The sequence below is a fragment of the Homalodisca vitripennis genome, chromosome 2 (assembly GCF_021130785.1).
Source record: "Homalodisca vitripennis isolate AUS2020 chromosome 2, UT_GWSS_2.1, whole genome shotgun sequence".
Lineage (NCBI taxonomy): Eukaryota > Metazoa > Arthropoda > Insecta > Hemiptera > Cicadellidae > Homalodisca > Homalodisca vitripennis.
Window position 1 is genome coordinate 203,052,178 of NC_060208.1, and position 13,487 is coordinate 203,065,664.

The window sequence follows — 13,487 nt, forward strand, 5'->3', positions numbered from 1 at the left end:
TGAAACAATCATTGCTCCTCTTGTTGATGTTATCAACAAATCCCTTCAAAAGCGGCATTTTTCCCCTCGGCTCTCAAAGTATCAAAAGTGTACCCAAAACTGAAGAAAGGAGTCTCAACCAACCTCAGTAACTATCGCCCCATTTCAATAATTCCCACCTTTTCCAAAATCTTTGAGAAAATCGTCCTGAAGAGACTCATAGACCATTTGACACAACTTGACCTCCTCACTAACTGCCAACATGGTTTTTTAAAGGGTAGATCTACAGCCACAGCCTTAACAGACCTAGTAGAATTTATTATTGATCACATTGACAAAGGCAAATACACACCACTGCTGTTCTCCTTGACTACTCAAAAGCATTCGACTGCCTTAGCCATGATATGATTCTTGATAAGTTAGAGGCACTAGGGGTCCAGGAAACTGCTAAATACTGGTTTGAAAGCTATCTCAGAGGACGGAGTCAACTGGTAGAGCTCAGTTACATGGAAAATGGTGTTACTCGAACAGTAAAATCAAAGTTACGTTCGATTGAAAGAGGAGTACCACAAGGATCGGTGCTTGGGCCTGTACTTTTTATACTTTTGACAAATGACTTCCCCTGATTACATCAAGGACTACAGTTCGGTGGTGATGTACGCAGATGACACAACCCTTTTACTGAAAGGAGACACGCCAGAGGACATCAGCATCAGTGCATACATTGCCCTAAACATGACATACGACTACTGCCTTACAAATAACTTGGTAGCAAGCCCTTCTAAAACAAAAACAGATCAATTTCAGCAGAAGAGGTGAACAAATCCCGGCCCTTCCTGATATTGACCTTGCAGACCAAACTGACCTTTTGGGTCTCACTCTAGACTCAAATTTGACATGGGGCCCACATGTTGACATCCTGTGCAAGAAACTCAACTCTGCTCTCTATGTAATAAGAAGAATTAAATGCATCAGCAACATAGAAGCAGCAAAGATGGCATACTTTGCTTTATTTGAGACATACTTGAGGTATGGTATAGTAGTATGGGGTGGCACATCAACTACCAACTTAAATCGTATACTCACCATCCAGAAGTCAGCTATAAGATCCATAGCAAACCTAAAAGCACGAGACAGTTGCCGAGAAGAATTTAAAAACCTCAAAATTAAAACAGTAATCTCAATTTACATACAGGCAGTCATACTCCATGATGATAAAATTAGGACTCCCAAAAGAAACAAGATTACATTTTCATGACACTAGACATTCATCAAGAATCCCCGTTGCGAGACATTAGGACAGCTCTTTATGAAAGAAAACCATCATTCATCGGGGCTAAAACTCTACAACCATCTCCCTGCTGACTTCAAGCTACTGACAGGCGAAGCGCTGAAACACAGATTTGAGCTCCTGGTTGACAGATAATCCAGTCTACTCAATCGAAGAGTTTCTTGACAAGACCAAAGACAGTGGACTTAACTTAAGAACATGATAACATTGTATATTCATCCAATATTGAATTGTCTAACCTCAACATACTTGACACCATTCTCTGTACTTGATGTTCAGAAATAAAGCATTATTCTATTCTATTCTATTCTATTCTATTCTAAATCAATATTTTTAAAATAAAATTACTCTGGAAATATTAATAATTTAGACTTACATGGAATTAATTTAGCATTAAAAAATCAGACCATCCTGGTATCTTTTAAAACATTTCATATCAACAGTTTAATGTCATTTGTTGACATTTTATATTCTATACAGGGTTTACCACAAGTAACCCGTCAAACTTCTCAAGGTGGTTTTCTCTCATCATATTAATGAAAAAAGTTCATATAAACATGTGTCTGCAAACGCTTTGTTAGCAAACAACAGCTAGCGAAAGATTTTGCCTGATTTTCTGGGAAAGGACAGAAAAAAGCAAAATTGATGTTTTTATAATGTAAAGTTAGGTGTTAAATTTATTGGATTTTATGTCAAATGAACTGGAAAAATGTAATAAAATATGTATCAGACGTGTAAGACCACCCGTATCTGAGATATAAGACAAAATATGACAAATTCTGTCTTAAAAATCTTTATTTGTTTAGATTTGAAGTACATTAACTTCATTAAATAGGTAATAAACACGCTAACTTTTTAAACAAGATTTATAGAGAATTTAATTTTGAAGAGAATTATGTAAAATAGGCCAATAATAAACAAACACAAATTTGGAAAATTAATGTTTAATTAAATCAACACATATGAAAAATAATCAAGAAAATGCAATATCTGTTTATTAAATGAACGCTTTTTGTGATTTTTTTATGGAAAATGGAATTAGACAACTTCATGTTGGCCATCCACAGGGTTTGGTTTTTGCATTTTTTTCTTTACGATATACTTTTTATGCTGATGGAATTTTGAATTGATCATACGGTACTTAACGTTTTAAGGAAAAACTGTCCATACCCCTGTTAATCATAGTATGTGACATAAGAACATGTAATGATCCAAAAATGCAACTACTTTAATTGGAACACTTATTTATCAGAAAAAATGAATTGATGTGCATTAATTACATTCATTATGTGTCACAGTTGATAGGGGTAATTTTAATTTTAATTCTTAAACTCTGTGACAATATTGATAATATGAAGCATTTATTTTACAGTGGGTACATTTTAAAATTATATTCTATATAACGGGTTAAAATCCAGGTGTAATCTTCAATCAAAACTGACAAAATTTAAACGTATTCACTTTATAATTACCGTACAGTTCCTAAACTTTAATCAGCTATATTTCTAAATTTTGAATTACTTTTAAAATTAAAAACTCAAATGAAGCTATGGATTTTAAGCACGTTACTAAAATCGGTATAAGTTTACAGGTGTGATAGTTTTATGTAAATTAATTACTAATTTGCTAATTCAGAATTTTTAAGGATTTTTTATGGAGATCTTTTACCCATCTTTTTGGTGGGTAATGCATACTTCTTAGACCTTTTTTGCAGTAAAATGTCTTTGTTTTCATGAATGTTCCCCCACCCCCCTACAGTATCTGTCTCAGATGATTACAAGCATGATGTCTGAAGTCACTTTATCATTACGAGAAGATGCGTTTATTCAAGAAGTGCTGATCGTTTGCAATTAATAGTGAACAACTTAATAAGAAAATCGTTATTAATTTGTTATTATCTTATTTATATGGGTGCAGACTTTAATTACATTCTCTGTAGATTACAAAAAAACCTACAAATTTTGCTTTGTAGATTACATTATAAAGAACTTCAAAAGCTTTTAAAAGGTTAAATAAGTTGTCCTTTACTCTTCAAAATATTATTTCAATTCATTTTATGTAATGTCATTTCAAATACTAGATTAATATTTAATAAACACGGTTTTGAAGTTAATTTTCCTTTAAATCAGAGTTCAAACTTACCCAATTACTTTAACATCAGTTTCTTCACTGAGGTTACATGGTTCCGAGAGCAGGAAGAACCGCAGATTCTGTGGATGTTGAGGATCCAACATTGGTTTCAGGTGGTTGGCGTTTTTTTCCATAACTTTCAGGCCTATAAAGTCAACAACAGGCTATATTTAGTTATCAAGATAGAGTGTTTGATAAGCTGTTATCAAAACAAGAGGACATAACAAATCATTTCTCTTCCTAACATTACTGTCTCCTGTAGTACACAGCATGAAATTCAGTTTGGTTTTTGGTGGAAACCATTTTTTTTAATAGTTTCATTACAATTTGAAAATATGTTAATATCAACCAAGACTAAACAAATAAACCAAGTTTGATAAATGAATACGGTACCATTTGTAAATGTTTAGACACATGTTATTTCAACTCCTAGCTTACAAACTCTCTGTGTGTGCGAGATGAACCAATTTTAGTTAATCTATGTTGAGTAATATTGAGCTTAAACTTATTTCTTGTATTAAGCACCTTGTCTGGTGATGAATAAGTGTATTTATGTCATTATGGGGCAAAAATACATTGTTAACATTAAAGCACATTTCATTACCGTTCAAGATGAAATTTAGTATATAAACTGAATCCCGTGGCATATTATTTTTTTATTCAAAACGATTACTCAATTAATTAAATTAACAGCCTATCCGTTGATGCTATAGGTAACAATTATGGCAACGAGAAAATCACAGAATAAAAGATCTGCAAACAATTATTTGGCATTTTAACATCAAGTCATTTATTGCCATTGTTCATATTTACGGTACATGAAATAGGCATTATCATAAATGAAAATAGAAAAGCGTGATAGTAAAATACATTGAATAGTTTAAAGTTATAAAATATGAATGTACAATTATGCAACAATCATATAAGAGCTCAGCATCAAACAAGTCAGTGTAGAATCAATTCAGAACATTACATCTACTTCACAGTTCAGAAATTCAGCTACTGGATAAAATGGATTACTCAACAGCCTAATTCATGACTTACTTTTAAACAAAGTAAGAGAAACTACTTGAGCAGACTTGGTAGGTCTACAGACTCTTATCATACACTGCTATGAAACCTATCTTAATGAACAAAAACAGTAAATGTATCATGTACGTAGCAAGATATTTTGTGAAAAATGTCATTTCTTGAATTCTAAAGTTTGGTTGAAACTTCATCACTACTTAGATAAGAGTGCATTTTATGATGGTGCATGGGCCAACCATGGAATTTTGCCTAGCGAAATTGTAGCCTGTCACTTTTTAGGCTGACACAATTTCTCTTTTGTCTGCCAGAGGGATGAACAATTTGGTTTCTGTATGTCTGTGCAGCACATCTTGAGAATAAAAGGAGCTTTAGACTTTTGCATGCAAGCTCAGCGAGTCCTGACATGTTGTGTAGTGTACTCCTGCCTGGTTAAACTAGAGTGTCAAGAGACTCTAGTCTAGTTTATTCTATTAACAAATTGGAATTAAAATGTTGGAATTATAAGCTTGACTGTATATATATATATATATATATATATATATATATATATATATATATATATATATATATATACAATATACATATACAATATATATATATATATATATATACAGTTATATTTTTTCACAAACAATTAGTTTTTTTATAAATTTTGTAACAGGTACTTAAAAAATTGGTGTTTACTTGTAATACTTAATAATTTACATTATTCAATTGTTTTTTAAATTCAAATAGCTATAACTACTGAATAAATCCACCTTTTGAAGTCCGGTTTGCGGCATTTTACTCTGCTAAATAAGACCTTTAATTTGATACCAAACTTGACCTATGCTGCTATTTAAGAATTTTGTCTGACTCCTTGTGGACCGTCCCCCAAAGGGATTATCCGGTCGGTAATTGGGCAGATGTGTGCGTTACTATCACCAGTAAGCATGTGTGAACTTTGGTATTTCTTTCTATTGTGGTTCAAAAACTAAAAAAGAGGTTCCAGACTTAATTGACACCCTGTATATATATATATATATATATATATATATATATAATATATATATATATATATATATATATATATATATATATATATATATAAAACCTATAAGTCTACCAAGAATACAAAATTTATAAAAAAAACTAATTGTTTGTGAAAAAATTCTCCTATGTACTATTTTTTTCTATTTCAAGTCTAGTTCCTTAAAAATGGATTGAGATAGTATCTGCTGTGTAATATTGTTGCTGTTTCAAGTCTAGTTCCTTAAAAATGGATTGAGATAGCATCCACTGTGTAATATTGTTGCTGTTTCAAGTCTAGTTCCTTAAAAATGGATTGAGATAGTATCCACTGTGTAATATTGTTGCTGTTTCAAGTCTAGTTCCTTAAAAATGGATTGAGATAGCATCCGCTGTGTAATATTGTTGCTGTATCATGTCTAGTTCCTTAAAAATGAATTGAGATAGTATCCGCTGTGTAATATTGTTGCTGTTTCAAGCCTAGTTCCTTAAAAATGAATTGAGATAGCATGCCCTGTGTAATATTGTTGCTCTTTCAAGTCTAGTTGTTTAAAGAAGATAATTACTAAATTACAATGAACAAGTAAACTAAGGACATCATAGAATTTTCATTGGTATAGATCTACAATGTTTGAAACATATATATGTGCAACTCCTAATTTACACGTTATTGGAGGTCCTATGTTATTGATATCTCCAGATCAATCTGACAATAAAGACTTCCTAGTAGTAGTACCATGATCATATAGTCAAACCCAGTTTGATCGAAACTTCCAAACCTTACCTTCTCAATAGGGATATCTAAATTTATTACTATTAGTTTGTCGTATTAGATTATAAATTAACTGATGCATTTAGTAACTAATGTGTAATTATAATATTTTTTAGAATAATTTGTTTTAATGACCCGTACATATTGTTTGTTACTATAATGTTCCTCTAGTCATTTACAATAACAATATTAATAATTTTAACTGGATAACTGTTATTCTAATATATTTTTACTGAGGATTTCCTGTTTTCAGTTTAGTAAATTTATACTTTCTTTCTTAATCAAGTAGAATCAGTCTAAACTGTCAAGTTTATTGCAATAAATATAAATGTTTAATGTATTATTATATTCTTTTTTTAAATCTATATTTATTTTCACAACAATTTTTTACAGCAGAAGTGTTAAACTATATTAGTCAGATAACATGAAGGCCTACTGTGACTTCTTATATGAAAAAGACAATACAAAATCCATTATACCAAGTAACTAATATGCCAAACAGAACTTTCAAATTCAAAATTAATTTATTTTTAGAAAATAATTGAATATATTGCAGTACACACATACCTATATCTAACCCTCTAGCATTGTTAATCTAGGGAGAACAATTGACTTCAAAACACTTTATTGATTATAATAAACATACTTTACATGCATATTATTTTACATGAACACCTCTACATTAGTTAAGAAATAAATAATTATGATAATGATAAAATAATTTAAAGATGATAAAACTTATCCCCGTACCAGTAAGATTAAACGCCGGGGCGGCAAATCACGAATTTGACGTTACCAACGTATTCTGCTCACCCTCCTGAACAAAAAATATATATAGTACTATGGGGTGAAAATGACAAATAACATGATTTTAGGGGGTATATTGATAAGTGGTTAAGTTCCTAATGTTTTAATGTTCAGTTTGTGTGCTGTGTCTGGATAATCTGTTTACTTGAATATTATCTGCGGTCGGGACTGATAGCAGCCTGATAACGTACCTGTTATCTGAGTTCTCCGGGGCATGGGTCAGTTCTACACAAGATATCGTGTTCAGTAGGTCGGATTGAGTGAGTGCGTTTACAATGATGAATCAAACCATCCACTAGTTTCAACCAACCCTAGTGAATTGTGTGTGTCGGAGTGTTTCGTAGGGCACGTAAAGAGTTTACGTTTTAACCAAAACGAAATTATCTCTTTTTTTAATTGAACATGGAATTTTTAAAAATGAGTGTATGTGTTCGTCGTGCGGTGTTTTTAAACCGGGAGACTTTGTCGTTTCGTTGTGATAGACGACTTTTTTGTTGCTGCTGCTCAGCTGTATCCGCCAACACACTAATGGTATGTGTTCTCTGATCCATCTATATATTTGAGTTTTTCATGATTTATTTAGTTTTTTAACTTTAAATAATTGCCTTTGCATTACATTTCAATTTATATTTTTGATCAGCCCCTCTAGTATTTTATATTTTACTGATAGGTACTATCTCGAGGGATGTTTTTCTTTTATTGACATCAGATGGCCGGAGGCACTCGTAATTAATTTTTTTCTCGAAATTAAGAAAAACATTTATTTTTATAAAAATTCTGCTCATTTCTGTATTATTTTTCATTTACGTTTGCAAAGATGGCGGCGCAACCGGTGACGTCATCACGAAGTTCAATCATTGGCCACAAAAGGTCACGTGACGCTAGACGTGGATGTAGAACAGGGAGATATTACTGAAAAGTTATTTAATTTTTCATTTTCTAGAACTTCGTTATTTCTCATTTCCACCCCATCAAACCTTATACTTTTTTGTTCTATATGACGATTCCAATAAGTTTTTAACGCAAAACTCGTATTTTTCCGCCCCGGCCGTTAATATGATAATTACCCTTCTTGAATATTTTCATTGTGAAATGAATAGGAAATGAGAAGTGACTCAGTTCTCCATAGCTGGAGCTGGTGGAGGAGTAAAGTGCTGGTTTGTATGCGTGCTGAATCACGTTACTTTGAGAGGGTATTACAGTGAATTTATGGATTGCTGAATGGTATGATTCTTTCTTTTACTATTTTTGTTTGGTTTTAACTGAAAAACTTACCCATAATAACTGAAGTTGTCATGAAATCTAATATAACATACTAGATATTTCTAAATATAATAGTATTTTTCCATAATTAATGTAAAAGTAGCTAGTACTGGAAAATATCTAACATGGAACGTCACTACAACTAACTAAGTAGACTATTTTAACACTGAGCCACAAGTCTACATAAGAAGAGGTGGAATAATTAAAATTTAAAGAGAAATTTAAAAAAAAAAAGGAAGAGTTCCTTTCCCAAAGGATAATATGGTGGTAAATAAATATTGAATGGAAATGATGTAGTATAGTGAATTGTCAAAATAATCAATATTAATGTACAGGAAATGAATTGAAATAAATTGAGATGTTGTGGAACTTACGCCGTGAATGGTTAAATCGCATTACTTCTGCTTTAGGCACACTATCCGTTTCTAGTTCTGGTCCACAGTGTCCTAGAAACAAAACTAAGCATTACATTATAAATCTATTAGACAATAGACAATAGACAAACTTCTTTGTTTAGATATTCTTTGAGAACAGTAATTGTTGTCAACATTTTTACATTAAACAAAAAGTTTGGTTCAAAAAAGTTCAGATATTTGTCTTGATTAAAATGTATGTAAAGTTAAAACCAAGTGAAATTAGTCTATTCCTCCAGTTGATGAATTCTTCCAAGGTGTAGAAGGTGTGCTCCAGCAACCACTCCATGAGATGCTTGTTAAAAGTTTTGTCTTCAACTTTAACTGTTTAAACTTTTTAACTGTTCAGGTAGGAGGTTAAACAGCTTGGCTCCTGCGTAGCACGGTTTCTTTTTGTAGTAAACGTGTGGTTAATCGGCATGGCAAAGTTTGTGTTGTTCCTAGTGCTGTATTGGTGAGCATCTCCTAGTCTCTCGTGATTCCTATCTACTGCATGTTTAACCACTTCAAGAATGTAAAGTGACGTGATAGTCAGTATTTTAAGTTCTTGTTCTTCGACAAGAGTTATATTGGTTTAGGCTTATTAAAGTTCTCACTGCTTTCTTCTGTAGTACCAAGACTGGGCTTACATTCCTGGTAGAGGAGTTTCTCCACACTATAAGTCCATACTAAATATGGGACTCAAATAGTGAGTGGTATGCTACTTTTGCTGTTTGAAGGTCACAAGAGTTTTTTGTTCTTTTGAGTGCATAGAGGCTGGTATTTAATTTTCCACAAAGGTCTACATTTGATGCCCAAGTGAGTTTGCTGTCAATTATAACTCCAAGATTTGTTACTTCACTTCCTAGTTCAATGTCTGACAGCCCTAGTAAGTCAGTGGCTCTGTTTCTGAAATTTATTTTTTGAGTTTTCCTCATTAAGTACTAGAAAATTATTTTGACAATACCGCTTAGCTATATTGTATGTAACAAAGTTTGAAATTGCTAATGGTTTTTTTTCTGTTCGTCAGCAACTAGGAGTGTAGTATCATCCACGTACATAATTGCTTGCCCAATTCTTGAGGATATCTTGTAAGGTCATTGGTCAGCAGGATTAAAAGGATTGGTCCTAATACTGACCCATGGAGTACACCTTTATTGATTGGGAGTAAAGGTAATCTTGCTATATGGGTAATGTGGTGTTCGGTGTATGTTGGTTCAACTATTTGTGTTCTTTCTGCCAGATAGCTTGAAAACCAATTTGTAGCTTTGCCTTTTATTCCCATACTCTTAATTTTTTTAGCAGTAGAGAGTGGTCTAAAGTTTCAAATGCCTTACTTTGACTAAGAGAAACCCAGTAACAGATGACTCTTCCTGTGGAATGCTTCTTGCTGTGATGGTTGACCTTCCCTTTAGGAAACCATGTTGTTGACTACTGAAAATGTTGTTATTAATAACATGACTCATTAATCTGTCAAGCATTGTCTTTTCAATTACTTTGGTTATTGTAGATAAGAGGGGTATGAATCTGTAGTTTACTATTGAGGTTGTGAGTTCCTTTTTAAATTTTGGAATTATTTTGGATAATTTCAGGGCTTTTGGAAAAATGCATCCCTTAAAGGATAGGTTATTCCTTTCCCCTTTTGTTTTTGATGAAATTAAATGTAAGAAAGTTTATTTCCATTACAATTACAATACTATTACAATTAATATTAATATCTGAACTGATAATTAATATATATATATATATATATACATAGCATTTTGGAAATAAGCCTACATGGGCAAGCAGCCTGTGCATAGGCTAGAGTTGTATTATTAATAAATAGTATGTATGTACAAACTAATCTCCAAGGAATTTAGCACTGATATAACTATGTTAAAGTTAAGTTACAGCAAAGCTACTGTAGTCTCTATTAAATAAAAAAGTTTATTGCCATCAGTGCATTCCAGTACCTATCAAAAGGGTTTTTTTTCAAGTTTACCGCCGAAGGTGGATGTGAAGGAGGAGATAAATGTAGTATTCAGTAATGTCTACTGTAGCAGTTAGCTGTAGGTAAACCATAATCATGAGTAAACAGTTATTAAGAAATGGTCATGACCGCCCACACTCAGACAGTAACAAGGCCCCGCCTCCTCAAGTCCAATATGCAGTAGAAATTTTTAACTTTATGTTTGAATATTTCAGTATATATAAGGTTCGAAATAAAGAAAAATTACTAAATTTGTTGCACATAATTCTAAATAAGGTCTGAGATATATAAAATGAGTTAGTATTTGAATATGACTTAACTAATGGTATAACAGAGATCCCACTCTATTAGAGTGCCTAGTATTATAAGAAAGTGATGTCAAAGAGAAAACTGAAGAACAATTTTTATATATGTTTGTTAATATACTTTTTATATACAACTGGCGTAAGGAAAGAATTTATTGATGTTTCATGAAAAAGATTGTAAGTCGAATATCTTTTACTTTTCCTAAGCCCTGCTTTTAAAATACTTTCCTGAATAACAAAAAGAGCTCCTCCCCATGCAATGTTTCCGAATGATAATAAAGACTGCACATAATCATAATATGCAGTTTTAATTTCTTTGTAATTTAAAATACCACTTAATCTTCTGAATGAATAAATGTATTTTCTGACTTTTTTTGCAAATAAGCTACATGTTCCGTCCACTTTAAACAATGATCAAAAACCACACCTAAATACCTATAGGACACTACACTCTTTATACTCTTACAGTCACATATAAAATTTGTGTAAGTTCCACAATTATTAATTTTCAATTAATTGAAAGGGCATTCTGTGCTAACGCTTAAAGAGATTGGCATAAATTTTGTTTTTTAATAGGGCTATGTTTGATGACAGAATATTTTGATCCGACCACTGTTTTATATTCATCAAGTCCCTCAATGCTTTGGCCTGTGCTTTTAGCCAACTTCTTCCGGAGATAAATATTAAACTGTCATCTGCGAACAGAAAAAGTTTATCTTGTAACTGAATTTTTGCAGTATTGTTGATATATATTAGAAAAAGAATTGGGCCTAATGTACTGCCTTGTATTACTCTGTAGTCTACATTTTGTGGATCTCTATTTTCTCCGCATGTAGACACAACCTGCTTGCTTTCTGTCATTCAAGTAGCTAGTGAACCACACTAGAGAAGTACCGCGGATTCCTATCATTTCCATTTTTTGTAGCAAAGATTGTGCGATCAACTAAGTCAAAGGTTTTTGTTTAATCTAAAAAGATTAGTAAACACCTATTATTTTTAGAAATATTGTCGTTCAATTCCTTTTTTACGTCAAACAATACATCATTAATATTCTTGTCCGATCTAAATCCATATTGGCATATACTCAATATGTTGTTGTTTTGTAAATATGAGACTAGCTGGTTCTTCACTATACGTTCTAAAACTTAGGAAAACACGCTTAACAATGAAATAGGGCGGTAGTTGCTTTTGTCGGTAAAGCAATTTGATTTATAAAGGGGGATTATTTTTACCAATTTTAATTTTTGGGGAAATACGCCAGTTGATATGCTTAAATTAATTAGATGTGTTAAAGGCTGCAAAATAATATGCATATTAGACTTTATCAGGATTGACGAAACCCCATTCCATCCAGGTGCAGTTGATGTGTTAACGGGTGTGTGATCTCCTCTTTGCAATGTTGAAGTAGTTTTGAGGAGATCTCATCTAACCCTGAATATGGTTTTAATTTTAAGCTAGAGAAATATTTGAAGTTTCAGATCTTGTGGTTCGGTTAATTATAAATTCAGGCAGATTTTAGAGTTCGATTGGTTCTGTTTCTAAATTAGGTACTGTATAGTGACTCTGGGTATTATATGCAGCAGTACTGAAATGGTCATTTAGATGTTGTGCTACCAGGAGAGGATCTTTAACCAGCCTCTTATCTATTACCAACTCTATGGGGGTTGAATGCTGTCTGTCTCTGCATCTCTCATGGTAAATTACATTCAATACGGTTTTTGTTTGTTTTCTGAATTTTGAATATAATTTGATGTGGTTTCTTTCCGTAAATGCTTCACTTTAAAGCCATAGTCCTTCTCTGCTTGAGCTGTAATCACCTTGTCAGCCAATTCCCCACTTTGGGCCTCGTATTGAAAATTTTAAGTATTCTTTTAAAAAGGGGTCATGTCTGACATAGAGGTATCACATTTTTGTGAGATATTGTGAGCAAAGCCATGGGTAACAACTAGCACTGTAACTCAAAAAATATAATGTTTATTAAGATAGGTTTGACTGATTTAAAACTAAATTACCCAAGAGAGAATATTCAACGTAGAGGTGACAGCCCTCTACATCAGACGTGACATCACTGTTCTTCAAGATCACATGACCAATATGCACCTCCAAAGTGTCTGCTACCTAAGCAAATTTATATATCAGTAGCAATTAAGTTATAAAACAATACTTTGTACATAGGATTTTTCAAATTCAAGAATTTAATTATGCGAGCAATGATTCTGTGAGGTGTGAACTGGAGAACTTGGATGTCTGCTGTTACTGTGTAACTCATCATAAAAACTGGAAATATCATCAGTGAAAGGTGACAGCTAAAATTGACATATCTTAGCTACTCTAATTAAAATTTAAGTCCACTAGAATTAAAATAAAATGCAGGATTTCATACACAATATTTCTCTAGTTTACCATGCAAATAAGGTTTTTGGTATATTCTTACATTATTTATTATACCTTAAGCAGTACAATATTTTATATTATATTTTAGACTTACAACTTTAATGTTCTAAAATAATCTTCATTATTTCTTAACCTGGTGTCCTGA

General features: G+C 32.3%; 1 protein-coding gene across 5 annotated transcripts in view; it reads right to left on the bottom strand.

Annotated features, from left to right (window-relative positions):
- The window catches only part of LOC124355282, a 30,532-nt gene that overhangs the window by 4,035 nt on the left and 13,010 nt on the right, over positions 1-13,487 (bottom strand). For 3 of the 5 annotated variants that reach the window (XM_046806342.1, XM_046806339.1, XM_046806341.1), the window contains 3 exons: positions 12,961-13,066; positions 8,654-8,737; positions 3,413-3,545 (listed from right to left, as the gene is read on the bottom strand). In XM_046806342.1, coding sequence (XP_046662298.1) covers positions 3,413-3,545; positions 8,654-8,737; positions 12,961-13,066 — 323 coding nt within the window. The remainder of the gene's footprint in view (positions 1-3,412; positions 3,546-8,653; positions 8,738-12,960; positions 13,067-13,487) is intronic. The other 2 variants (XM_046806343.1, XM_046806340.1) reach the window with 1 other exon arrangement.